The sequence below is a fragment of the Hippocampus zosterae genome, chromosome 15, assembly GCF_025434085.1.
Source record: "Hippocampus zosterae strain Florida chromosome 15, ASM2543408v3, whole genome shotgun sequence".
Lineage (NCBI taxonomy): Eukaryota > Metazoa > Chordata > Actinopteri > Syngnathiformes > Syngnathidae > Hippocampus > Hippocampus zosterae.
Window position 1 is genome coordinate 13,162,860 of NC_067465.1, and position 27,612 is coordinate 13,190,471.

Here is a 27,612-nt window from a genome sequence, read left to right on the forward strand (position 1 = left end):
AAGTTACTGTAATGAGGGGTTTGGTCACAAGAAAATATATACAATGTGTCTCTACTTTATGAAATATGAGAATTTTGGTAAAATATTTGGTGGAGATTTTAGCAAGCATCATAGAAGTTGACATGTTTGATTTTGCTTTCGTGGGCCACATAAAATGATGTGGCGGGCCAGATGTGGCCTTGAAATTGACACCTGTCTTAAATTGTAACCAAAATGGCTGCCTAATAATGCAAGGTGCCTTGTTGATGCACCGAGTTCCAAAATCTGTGACTACTAACACTGTGCCCGTGAAACCCGAGGAGAAGCAGATTACAAAATGGATTGATGAATAGCTTTATTTTAGTTTGGTTCACTATTCATTCCAGTATTATTCATTGATTTGTGTGTTTGTTTGTTTGTTTACTTGTTTGGTCATGTGATTCCCAGCCTTTACTGATTTTAAGGTTCGATAAAAATGTCCGGAAGGACATCTGGCATAAAAACTGTGCCAACCAAATCATGTGAGCGACTCGCGATGGCAACCCCTTACAAGGGGAAGCCAAAAGAAAATCCTTTAATTGATCATGAAGTATTTGCACTTTTTCTCATTTAATATATTCGTAAGTTTTCGTCTATTATTTGCATAGTTTTGTCTACTGCATGTCATTTTTTTCGAATATTTGTGCAAGTCATTATGTCTACATGGACAATTCTCAATGTCAACGATGGTAATCCTCCTCATGTTTTGTCCTTCTAATCTCGAATAGAATACAAATGCGGCGTCCGCTCCACTTTCTCAATGTTAACCGAGTGCGCGCGATAGTGGATGTGGAGGTTTGTGCGCCTTTATGTTGTCTCGCACGCTCTCTCCTCTTCCTCCTCCTCGGGGAGGATAATCCGTACTGTGAAATTGAAGTGCGGTACAGGGATGTAAGTTATTTTCCTCACCTGCGTGTGTTTCAAAGAGGCGACCGCTCGGTGCGGCTGACCTCCTTCAAGCAATCTTGACATCCACATGATGAGAGAGCTTCATGTGGGTTATTTGTGTCTTAAAATACCTGCTGCTGCATTATCGCGATGGTACATGGCTCTTATTTTAGAGAATAGAAGCCAGGACAGTGTAGTGTTAGCATAGGTGGTCACTTTTTCAGACACGCAAAGGCCCAAACGTGTGATTTTGATCATTTCACACGGGGACGCGAACATGTAGTCCTTGCAGCCATTGCTACACGGACACACATCACCCCCGCGCCTTCCCGGGGGCCTTCATGCACATGTGCCTTACGGGCAAACCCCCGTAAGGCACCCCCACCACCACCCCCCAGCTCCAAGCCCCGTCTCCTATTTTTCTTCATTTTGAAGTCAAGTATAATCTGACCTACTGTTCTTTAAAGGGGTCACATCGATTTCACCTTGACTCAATATGGCCACAAGAACATTGTTTTGATCCTGCGGTCGGAAACAAAAAAGGGCCTTGAACATTTTTTTTTGACACAGTGAAGGAAAAGTAGCATGTTAAAAGAAGAACTATGGAGATAAAAAGAAATGGTGATAAAGCCACACTGATGGTCATCTCCAACTGCAGAGGCAGATAAAGCACTCACACTCCGTACTTGGTAGCAAGACAGATGCATGCGTCAAAAAAGATTGGACAAATTAGTACAACTGTTCATTCCTTCTGTAAGGTAAATACAGTACAAAAACTCCAAATGAATTTGTCGTGTAAATGATAGTGTCCTACTCTCGGACAAAGACAGCCGCACCACGGCCTTCAGTAGAAAAAGACACTCCAGCAAAGCGCGGTCAGGATGAAGAGGCAAAGTCAGAGAACCTGTGAATTACGCGTGAGTCACAATGTGGCCAACCTCGTATTGACAATTAAAATGATTATTTTTACAATATTTCTAAAAACTATCATAGTAAGAAATATATGTGTGTGTATATATATATATATATATATATATATATATATATATATACACACACACACACACACACACACACACAGTCAAACCTCGGTTTTCGGCCGTAATCCGTTCCAGAAGGCTGTTCGAAAACCGAATTGTTTTAATCGCTACTTTATGCACAAAGTATCTTTTATGCTAATTACGTTTGCTTTTTGTACACCAATTCATAGTAGTAGTAGTATTTGGTAGTGTCTGTGTGCATGTACTACTCTTCTACTTAGAAATGGAAATGATCTATCGTCTCTCTCACTTATTCTTTGTAGTGGATTTAATTTAAATGACAAACACAATCAACCACAAGCTGCTTGTAGCAGTCACCACAGGTCACCACGTTCACAAGCGCCAAACATATACTACAGAGAAGAAAGTATGTACTTGCGTGCAAATTCAGGTTTCTCTGTGGTGAACCGAAGCCGCTGTGTATTTGACTTGAATACAAATGAATGAGGAGGACATTTTTGAGCTCCAAAACTGGACTTTTATTTGGATAGTTTGGGTAAGAGAGAGATAATTAGTTGAGCAGAACAAAACGCTTTTCCACACAGCTCAAGTCCAAAATGTTTTCACTATTAAAGCTCAGCTTTAATAATCAGTGCCTTGCATCTCACACCCCCTCGCCCACGCCTTTTTTTTTTTGGTACAAATTCAACAGTTGTGCTGACGAGACGACAATTCTTCAAACATTTTTTTTTTTACTTTCAAATTATCTTGTCATACAAAATCTCTCAGCTTTTACACATAGACTGGCACCCTGATTTTTTCCCCTCCATCTTGGAAATAAATTTGGGGAGCACCATTTTTTTTCTTAGTACGTTTCGTCGTCATTAAAAGATAAAAACATGCACAAAAAAACAAAGGTTAATTTTTGATGTCCAAATGAATCATTTACAGTTTTTGGAACTTTTTGCACTTGTTCATATCCTACACCCAAAGAAAAGATAAAAAGAAAACAAAACATTATGTACACACATCTTTTTACAGTGAAGTAAAAGTCCAAAATATCAGATGATGACTAAGGCAAATGAAGTTGATCAGTGAACATTGATCAAAACAGTTTTTTTTGTTGTTTTTGTCTAACACTGTACTACATCACTCCAGACAAAATAAAAGAAAATAATCTGCTACAAAAGGGTGATTCATAACTCCCTTCGCTGCGACTACGCTGCATATTTTAGACAAGTCTCGCAAACTCTACAGTGCTGCTCTTCATTGTTCTTTCCATCCGGGCCGAAAGATGATCCTTCATTAAATAAGCCTTCACAAACAAATGGAAAGAAAGAAAGAAAGAAAGAAAAAGAAAGAACAAACGGGGTGATCGAAGCGTACCAGAGTGTCACATACTTAGCTTTGAATTCACTGCAAAAAAAAAAGTCAGTACCATTAAAGCCTTGAACATAAAACTAATCATTTCCATCCCAAAAGAAATGTACAAAAAGGCACATTATATCCCAGTGCTTCTGTACTGTGAAGTTCAAGTGTAACTGAGCGCAGTCAATACCCAACAACAGTCTTGAATGGTGTGCGCGTCCACCGGCCCACAAGCATTATGTACGCGGAAACTACAACAATAAGCCGGGTTGGTTGGTTGTGGTTGGGTTTTTTTTTTGTTTAGTTTTGTTTTTTTGTTTTTTGAAAAAAAAATCTCTGCATCCTTTTTTCCTTTCTTTTCTCTCACAGTCCAGTTGCAACAATTCCAAGTCCATCCACAGGGAATCTTTCCTTCATTTCGTCGTCGTGGTCTTCTTCTTTCGTGTCCTCCCTCGGGTCTTAGTCATCACTCCCGCCGTACATGTCCGCCAGTTTTCGGAAGCGAGGGCCCCAGTCGTTCAGGTAATCGTAATCCTGATCGCCCCCGCTGCTGGATGAGTTGAGTGAGCTCAGGGAACCGGCGGTGGAGCCGCTGCCCTCGTAGTCAAACACCAGCAGAGAATCGTAGGGGGGAGCGGTGGGATCGTTGTCTGCTGCCTTCAGGCCCTGCAAGAGAGGGAAACCAACGGCGCAGTTAAAACCAATCCGGATAAAGGTTGCTAAATGATGGAAATTTTGCATGGGAATGATCAGAAATCAATGGGAATAAACCAGCAAATTCCCAACACTGCTGGGTGGCGGCTCTTTACTCTTCGAATGGCAGCCATAAAAGTAGAGAGAACCTTTTGAGTGCCAGCCAATAAAGAGCATGCTGACTCCTGTTTTCAAGGCTACTGGATTGTTGCGCTACCACGGCACGCACACACGCAAAGTTTGAACTTCACCCTCTCCCTCACCCTCTCCCTCACCCCATTTATTTATATCTATCAATTTATCTATTTATTTGTTTTTTTTGGGGGGGGTGATCAGTAGAATATGGGTAAGATTTAATCCAAATCAACTATTGTGGACCTAAAAAAACAGAAAACAAATTGTCAGTAAAAAGATCTATTAGTAACTTTCACGCTCATAATATTTTATAACATTTTTTTTTATTATTAATATTTTTGCGGGTGATACCTCAAACATCTGACCAGTCCTTTACCTCTAACACCCACAATGAAAATGTACTTTAATGGCAAAACAATGTATTTGCGAATATAACAGCAGTGTAAGAAATTTACATTTGACAAACTACACAGTATTTGCGCATTATTAGGTAGTAGTATTTAGTAGCGTGCGTTTTAAATGTAAATAATTTCTGTCATCTTTCTTTTCGACATTGTTGAAGGTAGATTTAAGGTGGCGTGAACTTGGATCACTCACAAGTTGCTCGTAACGGTTGAATTTCCAGAGGTCCGCCATGTTCACAAGTGTTAGAAGGGTCAACATAAAGACTCGTATTCCTGGAACAAGATTTTGCACTTCATCCTCTGCTTGTTGGGCGGGAGATCAGGTTGCCGTCAAATTCAAGTCGTCATAAATATTGAATCAAATGTGTGGTTTGCTTTGTTTATTGGATGCTTCTGAGGTTGTTGTCTGCATCCTTCGGTCACAGCTGAGATAGGATGACAACCAAGCAAGCATCATGAATCAGCGGTTCTTCCTTTTTTGGTTCGGTTCGAGTCACACTTGAGTATTAATGAGTTTATTCTACGTTATCGTTGCGATTCTGGATTACTGTGTGCCAGAGGTCTGTTGCTGTCATTCCCTTTGCATAATAAAGGGTCAAGGTTTAGGCCCGTTGAGCCGAAAACTGACATTCAGTCATTCTTCTTTTATTATGGGGCGAGGGAGATCAGATTCTAGTCAGGCTTGAGTAGTCGTCGGGCTTCATTTTGCTATGGTCGGGATTCTGGATGAATGTGTGCTTGGGTCTGTCTGCTGCCAACTTTTAAGAGTGGTCAAGATGAAGTCGCGTTAAGCCGAGAGCCAAGAATCAGTGGCGTTCCAGTCCTCCCGAGTAGATTTATAGTTGGCATTTTCCCCAAACACACGATCGTGTCGCTTCCTTTCAACTAGTCACACTCGGGTAAATTCCAGTCTTGAGAGACCTGGAAGGTGAACTTTATCCTACAGTGAGCGCAGAGCTTAGCCGCACCCTCTTTGCTGTTCAGAAGATTTGAGAGCACATGGCAGCGATACCTTGTCATCTTTAATCTCGATAGCAATCTGGCGCTCATGAATAAATACTCACGAAAAGCACTGAGCACATCTGTGGCTTGGGCAAAAGGGAGAATGCGTTTGTCACGCACGTGCGCCTTTATCTTGCGGCAAGCATTGAAAGATGGCCCTCCACATTCCCAGAAATCATTGCGCCGTGAGAGCTCCTCACTATTGATTTTTTGAGACTCGTCCCCTCACCGAGGGTGCGCCAAAGACCTGAAGGATCAGTCACATAGGCGTTGACGTGCGCTTTGGCCACCGAGCACTTCGGATAGAAGCCAACTCCCGAATAATAAACGGATGAAAGAGTCGGACGGATGAGACGGCGCAGCCCTCACGTGACTGGGAAGGCATTGGCATTGCTTTTTCCAGAAAAGAGACAGATTGATTTAAAGTGTCGAGACAAGAAGCAATTACTTCCCACTTGTTAGACACTGTCGAGTGTTTGCTGCCGGCCTGATAATCTGGAGGGGAATATTACACCGGGATCGTTCATTACAATTACAAGCGTAATTGCTCCGCTGGTTATAGCCCATCGCTCGGTCTGCAGCCAAAAAACGCCACGGGCAGCTTTATAAGGTTAAACAATCACGCAATGCAATTTGATCCCTGCACGATCGTCCACTTGTCCTGCTCATTCGGGGGAAGATTCGATTGTGTTCATGCTCGAATAGTCAGTTTAAATTCTGCGTTATTAGAAACTTGGCATTGGCATTTATGACACTGATGTCATAAATCACCCTTCGAGGATTCTTACCTACTGGCCAATTTAGAATCAGCGGTTGTCCCTTTGGGTATAAGGTTCGAGTCAAAATTGAGTGGTCGTTGGGGTTACGTCAGATTTATGGTTCGGATTCTGGATTACTGGGTCCTTGGAATTGTTATCTGATGCCTTATTCTCTTTGAAAAACGTGTGAGGTAAAGGACTCCTCTCTGGAGAATCAGCACAACTTTAATCACGCCCATGTCATAGGTTTCATTTCGGATTAACGGATGGAATTGGGTATAATTGGGGACACAGTTTGTGGTTGTCAGTGACTTCAATGCTGTATTTTTCCTTTTAGTGACAGTACGAGCTATGGATAGCCAGACACCAGAATGCTTATCTAAAAACATAGTTGGCATCCAAAAGGCAGACACATATTCTGTTTATAATGCTGTGAATGACACGTCTTTTGGAGCCGGTGACTGTTCTTTTCATTTGACATTCTCCCTTCAAGCTCGAGTCAATGGCAGCCTCAGGCACTCTCAGTACGTATTTCATTCTCACTTCTCTTCTGACGCGTCGACTTGTGTAGGAGGAAAAAAAATAATTATGATATCTAAGTGTGTTAGCATCACGTTCGGAAGCTTTATACATGTCCGAGTGGATGTGCAAGACTCCAAAAATTTCTTCTTTTGTCTTGGAGAACAATCAGCAGAATATTCATTGATTCTGTTTGAGGTCAATTTTCCCCCGAGTCGGCATAATGCAGAGTTCTATAAACCAAATTGTTTATGATCGGAAATTTCATAAAAAATTCAGCCTTTCATTCTTTTCATTATGCACCTTGGGATTGCATATGCTGCTGCAGCAAAACAACCCATCTTGTCACGAACTGTGTGTAGTTTTTTGCTTCTTTACAAACCCACACTCAGTATGTAGGCCTACATTATTTTATTCGCTGATGCTTTTTACGCAGAGCCCAGACAAGGCAGAATACATGATACGTGCGATCAAGAGTGTCGTGTGTTAAACTTCACACCGCTCTCGGGCCATCATGAGCCATGTTGTGGTGGCCCTGCCAGAACTTGCACTATCCCTGATTTAAAACAATACTGCATGAAAGTCATCATTATATATGTAGGCTTTCCCTATGTATGAAATAGTGAATTGTGTGTGAATTTTGTCGTCCCAGTGGCCAATATTGTCCACAAGTAAGGGGCTGTGGGGAGGGGGGGGGGAATCAAAGCAGCTGATTAAAAAATTAGCCACACTCCCCATTCCCCAGCATGTAGATAATGTCATTTAAAACAATACTTACCAAAATCCATAATTACATATGTCGCCTACCCATGAATGAAGAAGAGAAGCATGTAGTCTTACTGCATGCAAATACATGAAGATAAGAATAAGAAAACCTTTATTCGTCTCACAACGGAGAAATTCCCCATTTAAAACAATACAGAACTAAATAAACCTTTCATATGAAACATTGAACTGTGTATATTAAAAAAAAAGCGGATGACAGTATATGTCGGCCATGGATAAAATAATGATGTGGATAGACTCGGTGGCCCAAATGCATGCGAGTAAATAGCAAATAATGTGTCAGTGAAAGGGGGCGATGGAAAGAGCACAGATGATTGATCAATTTAGGTGGATAGAACTCAAAATATGAAATAGTTGCAAGCAATTATTGATGTAATCACATTTATTAAGAAATTGTGCATTAGTGAACTTCGGGTGGCCCAGTGTAGTCAGTCACATGTGGCCCGGGCCAATGTTGGACCCTGATTTAAATCCTTGGCGAGCAGGATTAAATAACAGAGCAAGCGGGTCATACATTGCCCACCCCTGCGAGGCAATGGCCTCCGGGTTTTTGCAGGCACTATCTAACCTTTATTTATTTATTACCTCATTGATGAAGTCTCCGATGTCTCCGGGGTGTGGGGCGGCTGACCTCATCGGGTACTGTGGCTCGGGGTGGAGCGGTCTCTCATCGAGACGTCTGATCCCCACAGGCTTGATTACATCGGGTTCCAAAGTGTCCGGTTGCTGGAGCTGACTCAGGTCGTAGTCCTGCAGAGAAAGGAAGGACGTGTGTGATAAGACCACTGACCATCAAGCCTTGTGCAACTGTTACTAGAAAGCCGTGAAAACATCAGACATGTCATACGAATGGCGCTGCAGCCACTGGAAGTGCAGACTCTAATCAATGGCCAGACGTGACATGGTGGCTCTGCATAAGGCAAGGCTAATCCTATTAACATTACCAAGGCAACGCTAAATCATGGCCTGGGAGAGGGTGAATCGTCGGATGGTATCAGCGCAGCAGAAGATACGGCGCGCCTAATAAGCATGCGGGATGGACAGTCCCTAATCCGTCTATCTCTAATATCCCCTTTCAATATACAGGTGTCGTTTCTCAGTTCCTACACACGTACGTACTTACAGCTCCTTGCCCGCAGTGTGATGTATAAATGAAAAGTACACCTACTCTACTCCGCACACATCAGTCTCATCTCCTGTCTAACTGGATTATTCATGTGTACACTCATGCCAGTGAGCCCCGAGGCAGTGTTGGATCCAAACAGTGGTCATCATACAGGAATGTCATCCATCATCTTTGGTTCGTTCCAGGCTGACTCCAGCCACTGTACTGTTGTGTGTGTTTTTTAAGTCATACCAGAAAGGGTCACTGGAATCGAAACAAAGCAAGAAGGCCTTCATAGGAAAAGATTCATTCGCACACACAGCCACCAGTGCTAATGACCCACATTTAACATTGCATACTTTTTCGAAACTCATTTTTAGAAAAACCACGTTATTTGGGGATTTGGATTAAAAAGGAACAATTTGGAGATGCAGAGTGTGCTCTTTTTTATGACAGAATTCTATTCCAGTGACAGTGATGTAACCTAAATTTGTACAAACTTAACAGTGATAATATGTGGTAATCAAGATAAGAATCAAGGTAATTAAGATATACTAAGTGGTAAAGTCATAATTATAGTAAAATACTAATGAAAAGCCATAAATATCAAACCAACAAGTGTAACCCCAAATGTATTGTGTTTTGTGTGAATAACTCAACATTCATCCTCGTGTCGCACGTATCATAAACAGGACAGCCCTGTGTTGCATCCGATTTTTTTATTGCGGGGGCAGCCGCCAAGTACTTCTTTTTACCAACCCCATAAATCTCTGTAAAAAAAAAATCCTAGTAGGAGTTACATATCCACCTAATCAGACAATCAGTATGTATTTGTATGAAAAACACATCGAGTCGCAAAATTTAAAAAAATAAAATAAAATAAAAAAAGGAACTTTTCATTCAGAAACTTCAAAACCTCCTCATTCGGGAACACCGTTTCGTGTATCGATTCCTACGTTTTCATTCATGCATGGGGACGACAGCAACTAAGTCACGCTTTCTCTGAGTTAATACGTAGGCGACTGATCTGCTTGTTTACTCCAACAGCGTGCTGGTGTGCAACTATATAATCGGCCGTTTTCTCTGAGCTCAACCTGATCATCTGTCTGCCTGCGATAGTGACTGCATCACAGTGCGGCAGCGGCTAAAATCGTACACTGTGAGAGCACCAAATGGACTGACACTTCAATTTCCTCCCTGGTGGGAGATAGGGCGAACAGAGGTGGGTATTATACAGACCACAGCACCAGGAAAGTCGGACCCCCCCCCCCTTTTTTTTAAGACAGTATTGACTCCCTGGACAGCGCAGATGAGGCCATTTTATCCTGCTGTCCTTTGTGCCATTTTGAAGAGAAATTTGTTCGCTCTCAATAAACGACAGCTTGGACTTAATTTGCTTTTGAGCAGCATTACTTCTTTTTTTGGACACGTACTGCTCTACAAAGTGTGTGTTTTTATGTGTGGACATAAATACACGTAAGAACCTCTCTCTGTCGCTCTCTCTCTCTGCCTGCAGATGTTTTGACAGGCTTGTCGTCATATTGTTACCTTACACAGAGCTTCATTATTGGCGCACAGCAGATGCCTGTCTCCAAATGACATCAGCGCACCAATTACAAGTCTCCCAGGCTATTTTGCCATTGTGCCAAGTCAGAGCGGGGTCTCCCGCTTATTTGTGCAATATGCGAACCACTGCCGCACTTCAGCCGGTGAGAGAATAGCCTATGTGGAATAACGCCGCCTTTCCCTCACCCCCCCAAGAACTGATTCCGTTGTGCTAACAAGGGGTCATTAGGACAATTGAATTTGTGTCGCTACATGCCTGATCAGCGCGACAAGATGCAGAGACGGGACTTTATTCATGCCTCTGGCGTGTTCAGGATGCGGTGTGGGGGTGCGAGTGTTTGGGTTATAAAGTGAAAAGCAGTAACGCTGGAGAACACATCATTATTTTCAGAACCAACTAGACCGTAGTGTGTTTGTATCATTGATTCTAACTGTTCTGCCCATATGCAGAACCTTCACAGTTGAATTCTCAAATTCTCCATTTAGCGACAGACGGAAAGAGTTGTTCGTCCACCAACACGGCTTCACCTTCACCAGTGGGTCGCAATAGATGGGTTGGAGGGAGTCCCAGACTAAACCATGGGAATATTAAAATCATCTATAATTTTATTTTCAACCTGTGCCCGTTTTCTGGTCCTTTTGGGGGGAAAAATGCATTGTAATTTCCCTAATGTGGCAAGACTACCAATCAAATGGTGGAGGCAGGTGAGCAGCCAATCAAAGTACTGAGAACAAATGTGCTTCCCAACTAATAAAAAAAATAGCTGTTTATTTGAGTGACAGACTCACAATATTTGGGACAGTATTATGATGAATGGATACATAGGATGTTTTAGACCTTGGCTTGGAGACATTTTCCAGGACCCCAAAGCAGTCTCTCAGTCATCCTTTGGAGTGCGAATTTTCCATTGAAATAACTGATTGCTTGGCAAAAACAAGTGCTTTCAGGGCTTTTCAAATAATCCACAGTGTTATTGAAGGTTTTTACTTTGTGCACGTGGGTGTGTGTGAGTGGCATCATTCCTACCTGATCCTCTTCTCCACCGCCTTCCTCATCATACTTGAGAATGTTGTCTCGCACGTCATCCTCAGGATCAATGAGGAGTTGCTTAGCCTGTCGTTCTTTATCGCGGCGCTTCATCCAAACCACAAAAAGTAGCACCAGAACTGCAAAGTGCGCACACACACACAAGTAGCGTCGTATTACAAAACGGAACCGTGCTTATACTGTATTTTCATTCACGTGTAATCGGATCCTGTGTCTTAGCATTTCAGGCCGGATGTAAACTATATATTTGTTTGATAATCCTGTGCTCATCTAATCGTCATTGGGATCAGGTTTAGCTGCTCTGCTAATCTACGATGGCAGTGTTTAGGTGACACTCACTGAGGAGGATGATGATGCACAGCAGGATGGCGATGATGGCGCCCGTGCCCAGGCCGGCGGCCATGATGTGCTGCTGGTCCGTGCAGTCGCCGTTGATGTCGCACTGGCACACTTTGACCCTCAGGTGGGAGGTGTTGAACAAGGGCAGGTTTCCAGAGTCCGTGATGATGATGGGCAGGTCGTAAATGCCACTCTCGAGGAAACCGATCTTGAGGCGCAACTGAGCGTAGTCACCTGCAGAGCAACAAAGAGAAGGTAGGGCTGCTTAAAAGTGAGCTTGTTTGGGTCATGTTCATTGTTGCACACTTGTCAAACCACTACAAAAACCACATTTCCTCAAATAGTGGTTGGCCTCAAATAACCGCTTTGCCCCAATTAGTTTGGTGAGTGTGTCATCCCTCAAATTGCTTCGAGGCCACAATTGTTCAAACACTGACATTAAAGAGTTAACTGCTGAGCCCATTTTAACTGTGTTCCTTGACAAAAGGTGGAAGCTTACTGGGATCTTATTTGTTGTGCCCATTCTGCCTTGCTTCTTGTCACTAAATTTCTCCATGGGAGTCCTTTTTAAATTACACTTTAAAATATACTGGAAATAAATTGTAATACAGGACTGGAATGCTAGTGGTGTTTATTATTCCCAAATTGTGTTAAAATAGATGCCCGGCCTTCCTTCCAGCTGAGTAAGAAAAACACCCCGGCTGCTATTTGCAGATACATGCACGTATATGCTATGTATGACAAATTCCAACTTGCATTAGTATATAAAATCCAAAACAAGGATTTTCGATTTCTGGCTCACAAATCTACTGAATGACATTGGATAATGCTGCTTAAGCTTAAAACTCCTCGTTGCGATTATCCAAATGGTATTATCCAAAAAAGATACATTGTATTTCAGTACAGGCGTCTCTAGCTAAAAAGTTTTGGGGTGGTTTCTAGCAGAATGTGCTCAACATTTCATTAAGAGCCACATTCCAATCGCAGGTTGTTAATATTACCAACATTAGCAGCAATCCTCGCCTGGTACAGAATAGTCAATACTCGACAAGATAGATGCTGACATGAGACGCAGACTTTTTTTTTTCCTGAAGAGACTGAGGGCTGCAAGAAAATGGGCAGCTGCTACAAATTGATACTGTCTTGTTTAAAACATGAGTTGAGCAGGTACTGGAGATTGCTTATGACAGTCCCAATGTATGAAGTTGCAAGGTTATAAATGGCGCGCAATGAATTTGGTTACTCAGCGGCGGACTGGGCTGGACAGATTGTTTTTCATGTTGTCTCATATTTATGGTCTAAAGGAGATTTTTCATATGATTTGTTGACTGTCAAATTATGACTTCACTACTGCATTAGCATAGTCATTCCTACCACTGATCCTGGTGATGGTCCAGTTCCTCTTAACATCGACGGGCATGTTTGCCAACTCGAAGGCAAAGGGCCCAGCGTTGGGCATTAAGTCACCGTCGATCGCCGTTATGTTGATGGCGTTGGGCTCGGGTTTCTCGCATATTTCCACTTCCTGGGGGAACACCCTCGGGGCGTTGTCGTTGATGTCCGTCAGGTAGATCTGCAGCGTGCCAGTGCCAGTGGCGAAAGGCTTGCCTGCATTGCCACGAAACACACGTGCATAGACATTTATGCAAATCTTGAAAGTTGATTGCGGAAATATGCGGTGGGCAGAAAAGAAGAGGCGATTGTTGTGTTTCCAAACAGTTATCGACTCCAGTGGGATTGGCCCCATCCAAACGGCATACTGATTTAAGAAAGTAATCTCAAGTGAGGTGGCAGACAGAAAGAGTGCGGTACTAGAACATTTGGATAGTGCGAGTGTGTGCGTGCGGAGGAGGGAAGAACGCCTTCCTGACCAAGGACACAGGATGGGAATACTAAAGCAGCAAAACAGAGGCCACTGTCGCTCCTCTCAGGCTTCCTCTATGTATTCACTGTGCTAAGATGCTTCTTTACCATTCAGGCCACGCTCAAAGGAGCTAGTCATCCAGTCCTGACCCATTAATACTGAGAAACCTATTTGCTGGCAAAGTTTTAAGCCTGTTGGCCTTCGCTATGCTCTGCAGAACAGGGTACACTCGAACCGAGGTAAATCCTCTTCAGGGAAAAGTCGACTTTATCCATGCAGCTGGATGCGTTTCAGATTCTTAACACATTAGCCTTAAGGTGAATAGTGGTCAGTGTTTGTCTTTCGGGCATGCTGGACGTGTGTTGTTGTCCCACAAGTGGCTCAATTAGACATCGATCCTTGTACACGGCATCACCTTCTGACAATAGTCACTTTGAAGCATCCCGACGGAAGCAGCTAAACCATGAGAGCAGCGCATTGAAAGGAGCTGAACAATACAAATGTGCATGGTTACCTACCGTTGTCAGTGGCCAGGAATGTGGCATTGTACATGCTGTTCTTCACAAAAGGCGATTCTCGGTCCAAAACGGCCATTGTTGTGATTCTACCATTGTTTGGATCAATCCTCAGCCAGTTGGCGGGATCGGAGAGTCTTGTGTAGCTGATGAAAGACGCTCACATTCATAATCACCTCACTGAACTTCTATCAATGTTGAATAAGGCTGTTTTGTTTCGCACGTGGCGACATCCAGTCATTCGTTTTGTGGAAAAATACAAACGTGTGGAGCAACCAAGAGCCTACAGATACAAAGGTACTCCGATGAGTGAACTGAAAGGAGCTGTCAAGCTAACATCGTGTCCCTATCAATTTCACACATAGCGTAATGAATATTCACAGATGGGAGTCAAAAAGTATCACAACTGTTGCTCATCATCGGCTGCGATTTAACCAGAATACAGTAGGCGCTGCTTGTTTTTAACCTCCTACCGGATAATTTGCTGCATGAAGCGATCAGGGTCCTGCGCTGTGAAGGTGGTCAGCATGGACTCCGCCGGCTTTCCCTCTTCCAGTTTAATGAGTTTGGGGTTGGGATCAAAGTAAGGGCTCTCGTTGACGTCCAGCACTCGTATGGTGACGGTGGCGGTGGATTGACGGGGAGAGTGGATGCCTCTGGCTAGGGGCTCCTCATTTCTGGCCTCTACTGTCAGCACGTATACCCTGTGCATTTCATAGTCAATCGGCTGGGAAAACAGAGGACAGAGATAGCGAGGCATACGTCATCACATGAAATAGGTTGAGGGGGGAAGGAGGAATTAGTATTAAATGGCAGAACATGATGTGAGAGTAACAAGGCAAATTAAAGCATTTCCATTTCCCCTCCCTGAAACTCCTCCTGTGAAAGACCCACAATAGACTCAGATATTCATTCGGTGCCTTGGTGAATTAATGGAGAGCAGCAAGCCCGCCAGCTTCTTATTAATTACCTTCTTCTGTTTGAAATACAAATGAGAAGACACGACTCAAATTAATCTGGCTGATCAACAACTATTATCCGTTAGACTTGCTCCTAAATGCCACTGCGTGTTTGTATTGTTGATGGCTGCATTCATGTCTAAATAGCTACAGTACATAACAACAATAAGACATCTTGCTCTCTTCTAAAGCGGGAATTTTCAACTGGTGGCCCACGCGGTCAGCAGGACACGACTATTTTTAAACCGCTTCAAGTACATCTGATTTATTACTGTGATTGCTTTCAATTAAGCGGAGGTTCAGAGGGGATTGAGCCTTTTCCGTTGCTCTCGCTGAAAGCAAGCCCCCTCGCTGCCCATCTTAAATATTACTCCTAAAACTCTTTTTCATTCTTTGGCTTTTGGACTCACCATGAGACTTGATTTTTAGTTTGACTGTTTTTGTGTTTTCTACTGTCTTTGATTCATTTATTGTTTGTTGTATTTTTGCTCCATGGACAGCACTTGGCATACAGCGGTGCTTGTTTTAATAAAAATAAAAAAAAAGCTCTAGAAATATAGCTGAGTTGAGTTTTTGTAAAAGTGTCTTGGCTGTGAACATTTGATTCGGTACTGTCCGGCCATGTCTGCAATGTGCTTGTGTACTTGCTTTGACCAAAACGCAAAAGTCTGTCACACCATGAAACATGGGAACTATACAGCGTTTCTCTACGAATGTAATTGGTAAGGTTCGAAAAGGTAACCTTACCTTGACAACCGTCACCAGGCCCTCGTTATTGGTGGGATCAGTGGGCACAGAGAACCTGCCGGTGGGGTCGCCCCCAGTGATTTTGTAGACGGCGTTCCAGGCCTGAGTGTTGGGCTGGTCTTTGTCAGTCACCGTCAGGTTGGCCACAATCACATTCACGCGGTTTTCTTGCACCTCGCCGAAAAACTGCAGGAACAAGCGTACCATTAGTCATCAGACAAATGTTGGGTTCTTATCTTTTCGTGGTCATTTCGGTGCCCGTTGTAATCGAACAGCACAATAACATCACGTCTCACTCAAAGGACTTTTTGCGCTCGCCCATTGTTGCATGTGTGCGGGCGGGAGCGCCTCCACGCCTGACTGACTGCTTGTGCAGCTGAACATAAACTAAATAAGAGAGCGCAGTTGCCGCCGGAGCGCATCCATATCGAAACTGGGCAGAGTTGCGAATCCAGGGTAGCTGTTCACTCACTGCTTACCATGTCAGCTGTGAACTCTGGCGGATTGTCATTGATGTCGGTGACTCTGATCACGGCGGTGGCTGTGTTGGAGAGGCCGTAAATGGGGCTGCCCTCCATGTCAGTGGCCTGGACGATCAGCATGTACTGAGGCACTTTCTGCAGTGGAAAAGCATGAATGGTTTGAGAGTAGTAAAACCTATTTCCACAGGCTTAAAAATTGTAATGTACAGTCCAACATGATGCCCCTCACGTATACCCTTTTCAAAGATTTTCTGATGTTGACAGTTTAGTCAATAAGGTGACTCCTAAATTAACCCCCCCACACACCCACAAAATTCCAGCATTCCAAGATTATGTCTGGCGAGTCTCAATTTGGTGGTACCACTCAAATCAAATTAACAGTCAATTCATAATACAAATTGTGGAGGATATTTCCTGGTGCCCTTAGCAGACTAATGTGGCAGCACACATAAAAATAAAAATGCGCACAACCAAACTGTAACGCAGTTAAAATGACTTTCTTATTCCTTAGACTAATATTGATTAATTCTCCAAGGAGGTAGGGAGGGAGTTGCACCACTGCTTCACTTTACTGTACACCAGCATGAAGTTGACAGATGACTACTTCCACATTAACAGTTACTCAGGTGATGGACTAGTCACTTGGTAATGAGAATAGGGCAAATTACTTTCATGGTGGCGACTGTCGCACATAAAACGGCGGCCCCAAGGCTGAAGTGATTGAGCAGGCAAGCAAGCCGGATTGCCCTCACTAGGATTACATCAACCGACATGCGCTTTATATTTCATTTTATTTATTTTGTTCCCACAGCTCTGTGAGCCAATTAGGGGGAAAGGTGGTTGTTTACAGCATAGAGGAAGGATAAGTAAAAGACGTGTGCTTTGGAAATGAGGACAGAGAATGTGAGAGGAGGGGATTATTAAAATGATCGGTGAGGCGTGCAACATTCTTCTCGGATTAAATGGAAAAAGCCAAGGCCAGCTCGGCTTGTAATTTACATGGTAATCAGCAAATGTACTTTGGCTCATTGGCTCTATTAACAAACATGCCCAAGTTGTGATTGTCATCATACTTAACAAATACGTGGCTCATTTATGTAAAAACTGTACATTTAGAATTGAGCAAACAACGGATGGAGACTTTGGAAATAAATAACCACAACATATTTCAGCACGGATCTTGCCACGACTACGCACGCGCTCTTATGGGCTCCCACATTCTCCAATGTTGGGATACTACACCCAAAGGCAGAAAAAGTGAAATGTGGACTTTATTTAACAGTATTCTGTCAAAGTAGAAGGAGCTAATGTAATGTAATGTCAGATTGTTGTCAAGTCAGATTTTCATTACAACTGAATGTTTGGCGCGCCTTTACGATTTATCATATTATGTGCTACCATCTAGTTTTGACATTTATAACGCAACTCGTTAGTCGAAGGGAATAAAAAAGACAACAAAATAAGCAACCGACCTCTCTGTCCAAGCCTGCTGCCACAGTAATGATGCCTCCCGTTTTATTATTGATGGTGAACATATTGGAGGTGGGACTGTCTGGAGTCTGAGACAAGATCTTGTAGCGGATCATGCCATTAGAAGTTTTGGGATCGTCTTTATCGACTGCTGTTACCGTCATGACAACTGTGCCTTTTGGAGAGGAAGACAACGGTATATTTTTATGTCAAATGAAATACAGCGTGTGATTGCGATCGGCTATTTCTTTAGCTACTGTTGACGTTACCTGGCTTGGAGCCCTCAGGGACGGTGCCGTTCCAGATGGGGTGGTTGAATTCGGGCCTGTTGTCGTTCATGTCAATCACATTGATCACAATGTCAATGGGATTTTCTACTTGGTTTCCATTCAGGTCCACCGCATGAGCTCTCAGCTGAAGGAAGACAAAGTCACACTTTGAAGGGTGGTTCCCCCCCCAAAAAATCGATATCAAAATACCCCCAAAAATATCACCACGTCATTCTTCTCTTACTTTCGCTGAAATCTATTTTATTGATTTCTTGACAAACCGCTTTTTTTAGTCAATGACCATCATTCATATTTGATGAGCAGTCTGTATCAATGCAATGCAAAGTGTTGGCTATGTCGCTTATCCAATGATCTTCTCGCTAATCATACAGCCATCATTCCTTCTAATGCACATGCAAAATCACAGAATAGCCACTGCAGTCGAGAGCACTGCTTGAGAGCTCAAGATTATCTCTTAACATATTGAACACACACGGACAAAGTCTTTAAATTCTCAGACGGATAAATCCAGTTCTCTGAGCGCCACATCATGGCACAAAAGTCTTTACTGAGTCTGTCTGAGTAGACTGTTTCGGCTACACATGACCCTGGAGCATATACCAACCAGGAGGGAAAATACAACATTGCCATCGAGAGTGTACTAACAGGCAGATCATAAGGAAATCATTAGGGCTTGACTTACATGGAAATTGGGAATATGCTCTCTATCCAGCGGCTTGTTCAGCGAGAGTTCGCCAGAGATCGGATCGATGAGGAAGATGCCAGTGGGAGGTTGGTCAGCGCCAGGGCCTGTCACGCTGTATCGCAGAGATCGGTTCTTGTCGTGGTCCGAGCGGATCTGCGGGTAGAATGATTTGTTACAACAAAGGTGAAAAAATCGACTACCGTATTTTCCACACTAAAAGGCGCACTGGATTATGAGGCGCACCTTCAATGAATAGCCTATTTTGTAATTTTTTTCATATATTGGACGCACCACATTATAAGAAGCAATCTACAATGCATCCATTATTTGGAGCTATGCTCAAGGAAATGCCAACAGAACACTACACTACACCCTGATTTATATAGTGCCAATCAGATGTCAGTAAAACTTATTTAATATAAGAACCAACAGCAAGTTGTAACATTGACTCATTAACGTTGAACTCTCTTGCTGCTGCTCTATTTCCGTGTTCAACTGCGAATCTGATCGCCTTAAGTTTGAACTATGCGTTGTAAGCATGTATCTAGCAAGGAGCCATTCTGGGTTTGACATATTACCGTAATGACCACACACAAGGCGCACTGTGAGCTTTTAAGAAAATGGAAGGCTTTTAGTGTGCCTTTTAGTGCGGGAAATACGGTAATAATGTAACCAATACCTGTGGGTTTTTAAACTGATGCAAACAGCATAAAAAATCAGCTAGAAAAGTTGACTTGAAATCTCTGAATAAAAAAAATAAATAATAAAAAGGGTCGACCATTGTTGTCGATTGTGAAACTGCTCTTTTGTAATGAACGTTGACAAAACATTATAGTCCTTTTTAGCATACTCAGTCCTTGATTGTTTACTGGTTATTTCGATCTGTAAGACATTTGAATGGAAATGATCATTTTCCCTTACAATTGGTAAGTCAATCCCTCATGTCAAAAGCTGTACCCAACAACTCAATTATATATGCCAATAATGTCTGGTAGCTTTAGTGTCTTATTGACATATCATTTAAATAGGAGGAATAACATTGATTGATGGGTGGTATTGCCGATCTGTCTGGATGAGAATGGTTGCCACTTCGTTGTAAATTGAAGACCTCTGTACCGTCTTCCTGGTTCTTGCTGAGCATCTCATTTCCTCCTGACAATCCTATCCACTAAGCTCAGAAATATCTCATTTAATGTGGCTTGCGTCAATATCCCGTAATACGTAAGAAATGTGCGTAGAGGATACTCAGAAGGATCTCCTTAACTGTCCTGAGGAGTGCTTGTCCTTTGTCAGCCACCCACACCGAGCCTCAACTGCAAGACTGTTGTCAATAAAAGGCGGTTGAATGTGTCCTTCAGCCATGATAAAGGCACAAAAATATCTAAGGAACGACTGCGCTGGTGAGCACTTATAATTTCTCTCTGGCATCATACGACGGCAGTTGTACTGTGTGGCCCTTAAAACAAAATGAGGGAAGGGCGGCGGGGGTGGTGACCTTCAGCAAAGAGCCGTAAATACGAAATATTTTCTTCCAAGTCTCATGGCCATGACCTTCTGAGTGGAAGCTCTCGGCTATGGGGGGAGCTACAAGGTTGTCATATAAAGCAAAAAAGGCTTTTCACTCAAGATATGAGCGGAGTATGATTGTGTGTGTGTATGTGTGTGTGTGTGTGTGGGGGGAGGGGGTAATAGTTACCCGAACAAGCTCTTGTGGGAAAGGAGCTCGCAAGTTCTCCGCGACATTGATTGGGGGAATAACCCAGTCTCTCTTCATGCGTTTCAGCTGGCTGTCCAAGTTCCGTGATGGAAATGTTATTTCCTTCAAATCGGTGGACACGGCCGGATCCGAAGCGAGTTCCATGACCTGGAAAAAAACATTACATGATTTGCTGCATCAACTGAATTTATGTGGAAGATACAATTAGCCATTCGTATAAAACAGTAAGGATGCCGAGAACTGGTCTTATTGAGTTGCACAACAACATACAGTAGTATTTGATCAAGATTGTAACTCGGTTTATTTTAATATCAGCAACTACCCACTGAATCCGTTTCAGCATCCAAAACCCACCAATTCGTTGTAATGTCTTATCAACGCCACTCTTATGTCTAAAAACAAATAAAAGAAAATGAAGCGAGTCACAGCACCAACTGTGCGCCTGGAGCAGCATGCCTTTTAAGAAGGCGTGGCCAGGTGACTGGCATCAGGGCCATAACTGGTTAGCCTCTAGACGTGAGGTGTGGCTATGGACAGTCAAGCTATGTCCGTATGCTAACATAACTAACGTTATTTTGCCCAATACAACCCTAGCATTGAAAGAGCAGTTCAGAACATTCAGTGATAAATTAATAGACCTTAAATTTTCCTCAAAATTAAGTCTGACACAACTCCCTTGTCTCGACAATCAACATTACAACACAACTCTCCTTGACATGCTCTGGTGTCTGCATTTAATGCAGCAGCAGGATTACAACTGCAGCACAGCTTGGCTTTAAATGGCAAATCTCAGCTCATGTCCTGATAAAATGCACCCACACAGACACAACCGGCTCCCATAATAGATCTGCCATCCTCCCTCAGCTGTAATGAATGAGATTTGAAACAAAGGAGGATGGTACCTGCAAGCCAGACACTAAACACACAGATGGCTCAAATTGCCTATGCCGCTCCAGAGACATGAAGAAGGGACTGAAGTAGTGCCATGGAAAGTTACAATAACCTTGAACACAAGGCGGGAAAGAAAAACGACAACAACAAAAAAAGAAAAACCCCTTGAACTCATTATACCAAACCAAGGTAGGGGACCCTCCAGATTGTGGGCCATATATGGCCCGTGAGAGACCTTGATCCAGCCCACTGTGCAATTGTAAAAACAAATAAAACCAAAGAGAAACTCCTTAGAAATATTTACACACGACAGTATGTGGTTAAAAAAAAAAAGTTGAGCATTGTTTCCCCATCCCTGTGCTATGCGCTGCCCTGCTTTGAATGTCCAAACAGAAATGATTTACCACTTTGCCACCCTACAACGAGCCGTACCTCTTTCCGCACTCACAATAGCGCACGCTGACCACTGTCAGACAGCTTCCACTAATCATGTTTGAAATTTGATTATAGTGCTTGTGCACGCTGCATAAGTAACAATGCAAGCAGACACACAGAGAGCTGTCGTGCTTTAGAAATATCTGTTACCTTATTAAAATCGGCATGAGTGAGAGTAGCAATTATTTGCAACCTGCGTTGGGAATGATGAATGGCGTATTGGGATTGTTCACACCGGCGTCTATCTTATCTACGAAGCCCCAAACCGCACGCACGCGCACACACACAAACACACATAAACACACACAGTTCTGACAGCTTCAGAGCCTCAACAGTGAATTGTGATTTACCCTTTAAGAAAACTCCCTTGTTTCCGCTTCTGAGTGTAGCTGTGCTGTGCTGCAGAGTTCGATTGGAGGTAGACACGTTCTCATCCTAATGACGTTATTGTTAAGTTTGTCAGTGATTAAAATGTCTCTCTCAACAAATACTTACCGTGATAATAATCATAAAAAAATATATAAAAATTACATAATCACTGATATGATGAAGAAATCATTCTGCACAGGATGCAGAGGTGTAGTCTGATTTATGATGGTTAAAATGAATAAAATAATAAAAAAGCTGACAGTTTACCTGTTTGGGGAAAAGTATTTATCTTACCAACAGCAGTGACTAATAGTGTCATTAAAACCTATACCCGCAGTTGCATTTGTGTGTGGCTAATGATAGTGCTTGGAGAGGCTGGGAAATCATTACCGGCTAAAACTTAATTTAGTTAGTGACTAAGAGATGTGCCTGCTGGCCCCAAGAATAACAGAACAATTTGTTTTTATCTGCGACCACGGAAAATGAATATGCCCCTTTCCTGACATTGTCCTTGGTACACACTTTTAGTCATGACTTTGTTTACGTACCGGTACATTGGATGGATTATTGCATTGAGTGTTGTCCATTGATCGGAAAACAAATCTTTTGGGTAAAATAATCTTTTGGGATTATAAGTGTTAAAATGTCCAAACGTAAACGTCTCAAAACAATATTAAGATGCTCACCCATTGCTGTATGACTAAGCAGACACATTGTTTGTGCTAATTGATGTTTGTTGCCATTAATACTTTCAATTTCAGCTTAAATTTACCACTTTTTTTGGGGGGGGCAGACTGTGTTTTGGATGCCTCTGACTGTTGTGCATTTGAGTCAGTCTGCTTGTGCCGTTGAAGAGAAACAACTTTGAGTGAAGGTCGGCGGCGGCTACGCCAGCTTCTCACGCTATCTGCTAAAACGCTTGTCGTCACTTATGACCCAAGTTGGTGTTTTATGTTGTACATGTCATTCGTGGTTGATTTCAGATGACTTGATAAATTTCACTTAAACACAGAGATAGGCATGTCCTGGATGCAAGAACAAATGACCCCCAAATAGATTCAGCAGAATTGTATTAGAATTGATATGGTTATGAAATCCAAACAAATCTGAACTTAGCCAGCTGTTTTTCCCTTTGGCAGTTCAACACAAGAGGCCTGGGCTTTGGTTTATCGATGGTCTCGAGCATGTAGAACTGAAAGAAAACATGTCTTGTCTGTGTAGAGTCTTGCCGAGCAAGATCACATAATTCCCTGGTATTCAAGTGAAAACCTACAATCCTAGGAAGCCTTTAGAAGTTTCTTTCATTTCCTGACTACAAGAAAGACCGATATGGCATGCGCACTTCTTCAATGTGAACTTTCTCTTATCCTCGGCCAAAGACAATGTTGACATATGAGCGCTTGGACGACGTAATTAATCGCAGACGACTGCTCGTCGTGTCCAGGAGAGCTCAAACAGATGCTTGCCGTCTCGCAGAGATGGCGCAGAGGCAATAAGCTCACGATCACAAGACGCGCTCACTGAAATCTTTTTTATGAGCAGTCGTTGCGCATCTGCTCTCGCTAGACATTGACCGTGTTAAGTATATGTTTGTGCTCCAACTAAATTGACACATTAACTTTTAATTAGCAGGCATCCATCTTGTCTCATGGAACACCTGCTACAATTTGGGAAACTACAGTGCGGGTAATCAGCGCAAGTTGATTGACGCGAATTGATCAGACTGGCTTTCTAATTTTCGGGATTCACTTTTGATCACTTAAAAGAAACTTGAAAATATTTTCTTGATAAACTATGATTGAAGTTTAGTTTGAAGTTTTGCTGACTCACCTGCTGGGTGGAGGGTGTCAGTCTGGCAAGGGTTATCCACTGTTGCTGAGTCGTGTCATCAATGGCCTTGATCAGCAGCGCTGACGTCTGGGGTCCAGAGAGCTGCAGATCCCGGGCAGCGTAGACCACCCCGTTGGCTTCTATCCTGAAGTCCTCTGGGTTATTGCATTCGAAACGCACAAGACCCCCTCGGCTGCAGTCGACAAACCTCACTGCAAGGGAGAGATAAAGTTAAGAATGGGCCCAGTGGTGAAAAACAATCCTTAAAAAAGGACAAAGACAAAGGAGGTGGAAGACAGACAGCTAGACAAACACACAGAGCAACGGAAGGTCCACAAAGATTTTGTGATTCCCTCCCCCATGCTCATAAATTATTCACTTCAAGCTGCGCCCCAAAGGTATCGCTCCAAACAGGTGCGGAGGAATATCGAGTTTGAAGAGGAGGCGACTGAAATTGAACTTAAAGAGCCATTGCCGTCGGGGGTGATCCAAAAGACGAAATAGTATCACCACAATTAGGTGTGCAGATTTCATGCGGCCAACGTATGTGCTGTATAATCAGCCTTCACATGCTAGCTTTGTTGCATTCTGGAATGCCTTGGATGAATGAATCCTCCAAGGGCGCAAGTGAAGGCTTGTGATGTTTATTTCATCACAACATACACACAGATGTACAGAGGCACCAAAGACAGGTGTCTCATGGGGGCTCCAGTCCAAGCGAGGGCCTCGGTGGCGGTGTTACAACCCTGTGTTACAAGTGAGCCGCAGTACAGAATAGCAGCGTGGAAATGGATGGACAGTCTTTACTACTATATGACCCTTTTATCTCGACCGTCATCCCCAGCTAGCAACTCCCATCTTTACGGCGCACAAAATGACACAAGGGCAAAGATGGAAAATCATTCTCCAGGTTTATAGTTTGTGCAGAAGCTCTGGCTGTTGCTGCTTTGAATTATTCAAGCAGATACGGGCCTTATTTAACAAAAGCCTGCAAGGGGGCACCTCATCTTTCTTTCTGCTGGTACCTCGGGGGCCCAACAACCTCTCCAGAGAATCATTTGCACTTGGATGAAGTTCCTCTGGGCTTGAGCAGAGGATGTAGTAGATCGACTTGGGATCATAAGTTTAACCTAGAGGCCTAATTAATAGCCAGAATGTTCCACGCCCTGTTCGGAAAATAAAACCGTGATGACAGAGATGAATGTTTTCTTTATTACTGTGAGTAGCGGTATACATATTATAGTTCCCTATGACTTCAACTCCATTGATTCTGCAACTTTGGTGTACCATAGCCATAATAGTAGATTGGCAGATATGCTGCATAGCAACATCGTTTGATGATGTCAGCGGTAGTGTACAGTGTGACATAAATTACTTGTCATTTGTACTGCAACACAACAGGGCAGGAGAAAGTGGGTGTTTAACTTCACAGCCCCCGTCTTGGCATTGTAGAATTCCTTCATACGCAGTCGTCATCCTACCTCTGTCACAGCCCTGATGTTACCTCTGAAGGGGTAATGCTGATTTGAATTTGTCCCCCAATTTGTGATGTTTGTAGAGAACAGCTACATGGGAAGAAAATTGCTGGAAAAACTAGATTTTTTTTGTCCTGAAAAGAGTTCCTCTGTCCCACCTTTTGTCAAATGTATGCAGCGAATGTTTTGAGCAGCAATGTAAAAGTCTCTGCAGTGCCCCCCCCCCCCCCTGAGTTCTTTATCTGAGCTCAGCTTAAACTCCTGAACATAGTCTGAAAATTTGAACATCACATCGCAGAGAGGCTCCACATTCCAGACTCACATCACAAATTCCCAGCAAGCACAACCACTTCCAATGATAATAAATGGCAATGTCCCTTGCGTTTGTATTCATTTATCAAAGCTGAAAAATCCAATGTGTTGGCGTAGCTATTGCAATCTCTATCTGGGCACATTGGCTCCCCACACGACAAGGCCGAATGAGAGCTTGGCTGCCACGCCCCATCAGACATGTCGTCATGGGTACAACGATAAAGGATTCAGTGCGCAAAGAAATGCCGATGCAGCAGGGAGGGGACTAGGGGTTAAAAAAGGAGGGGGGTGGGTGGGACAAACGAGCCCGTCAGCAGAATGGCCTGTCCAACTAATGCCCTGCACCGGGGTCCGGAATTACCTCCGACTCAATGATCCTATTCAACGTTTGTATGACCCCCACCATCACTGAAAACCAACACAAAAACCCTGGCTAACCCCAACTACCATCGCGCCTCTCTATTGTTTGCTCCATCACGTGAAAATAAATACTCAGACCAACATAAATTGTTACAGAGCAATGCCGAGAAAATGCATTTAATTTAGTTTGTAATATGGAATGTGGACTGTGACTGCACTTTTTTTTTTTTTTGCAATCTCCCAAGTTTATGCCTGCTTGACTTTTGCAGTCCCTCTAATGTGCTGTTATTGGGACAAGCTGGAACAATCTCACGTGAGATCATGCGCTATCATTCGCTTCCAAGAAGTGAGGTCACCAACAGTTGACAATTACTCTTTGCAGACACGTATCGATCCAGGAACGAGACCCATTCCCCTCCCTAGCAAAAGTACAAAGACAAAACATACCCTAGCTGACGATCCTACTCAGTGTGTGGTGTAAAACCACCAAATTATTTACCGACGCCATACTTCAAACCAGTGTAATCTGCAATTGTTACTGTATTAAACCCTTTCACGCACCCTGTAACCTGATAAAATGATAAGATTTCCACGGTTAACCACTGTCCCTGAAAGGGTTTAGCACTTTATAACAATATTTTTGCCGAAAATGTAAATGTTTGTTATTCTTTCCAGTTGCACTTTGATAATCTCCTCAACCAACCTTTACATAATCGTCTCTGCTTTAGTGCTAACTCAACAAAATGCTTCTCTAGGACATAACACCTCAAGACCGAGATGACCTATCAGGGCGACTCGACTCAAACGGTGTTGCTGTGCTCTGCTCCAGAAAGAATCAAAACTACTTTGCGAACATTTTATGATGTATCCCCTTTTATCCAGCCAACTCAGTTCTCCACACAGTCAACTGCTTGAAGCTAAGCTTGGATCTGTAAATAAGGACATTTGCCTTTTGTCAGGCTGAAGTCCTTGAAGCCATTCTAGTAATTCACTTCAAACGTGCAAAGCATTCCATGCATTAATAGTTATGCACTGTGTTTTTTCCCCACAAAAACATTACATTAAGTGTTTATGCGCAATTCAAGTGTAACCCGTTAACAGTTCATAAAAGTTCAAAGCGACTCTACTCGGCTTTGTGTGGTTATGAGAATGGTTTTTCATGTTCAATCTGATGAGGACACCTGCTAAGAATACATCATGAAGATGTCCCCCAAAAAATGCATCCTGATACGACTTTCTCTTATCATACTCATCCACATTGCAATGCACAGCGATAAGCACCATGGCAGAATGAGTGGCTGAAAGATTTGGATGCTTCACTGATTCAGGGAAATGACCCAAAAGGATGTCATTTTCACATTGCTGTTTGGTTAGTGTTAGCAAGACTACTTTACAGCTGGATTAAAAAGACAATTGCCAAATACCGTGTTGCCTTCTTTGAGAATGCTGCTGTATATTGGTATTTGCATAGGGTACAAAGGGTGTGTGCTTTGACCAGGTGGGAAATACCACTGACGCTCTCCATTGGTCGTCTAATCCCACATAAAGTGCTAAGTACTCCAGCTAAGCAAAAGATAGCTTAACGAAACCATCCACTGTGAG

At 43.0% G+C, this 27,612-nt stretch overlaps 1 protein-coding gene across 1 annotated transcript in view; it reads right to left on the reverse strand.

Moving 5' to 3' along the window:
• Positions 1–2,401: 2,401 nt before the first annotated feature.
• The window catches only part of cdh2 (cadherin 2, type 1, N-cadherin (neuronal)), a 56,163-nt gene continuing 30,952 nt past the window's right edge, over positions 2,402–27,612 (reverse strand). The window contains exons 3-16 of the mRNA XM_052087821.1: positions 23,864–24,075; positions 20,318–20,485; positions 18,619–18,774; positions 17,916–18,060; positions 17,649–17,821; positions 16,174–16,311; positions 15,695–15,880; positions 14,462–14,715; positions 13,992–14,134; positions 12,984–13,217; positions 11,610–11,843; positions 11,250–11,389; positions 8,137–8,301; positions 2,402–3,920 (exon numbers count right to left, since the gene is read on the reverse strand). Coding sequence (XP_051943781.1) covers positions 3,714–3,920; positions 8,137–8,301; positions 11,250–11,389; positions 11,610–11,843; positions 12,984–13,217; positions 13,992–14,134; positions 14,462–14,715; positions 15,695–15,880; positions 16,174–16,311; positions 17,649–17,821; positions 17,916–18,060; positions 18,619–18,774; positions 20,318–20,485; positions 23,864–24,075 — 2,555 coding nt within the window. The 3' untranslated portion in view covers positions 2,402–3,713. The remainder of the gene's footprint in view (positions 3,921–8,136; positions 8,302–11,249; positions 11,390–11,609; positions 11,844–12,983; positions 13,218–13,991; positions 14,135–14,461; positions 14,716–15,694; positions 15,881–16,173; positions 16,312–17,648; positions 17,822–17,915; positions 18,061–18,618; positions 18,775–20,317; positions 20,486–23,863; positions 24,076–27,612) is intronic.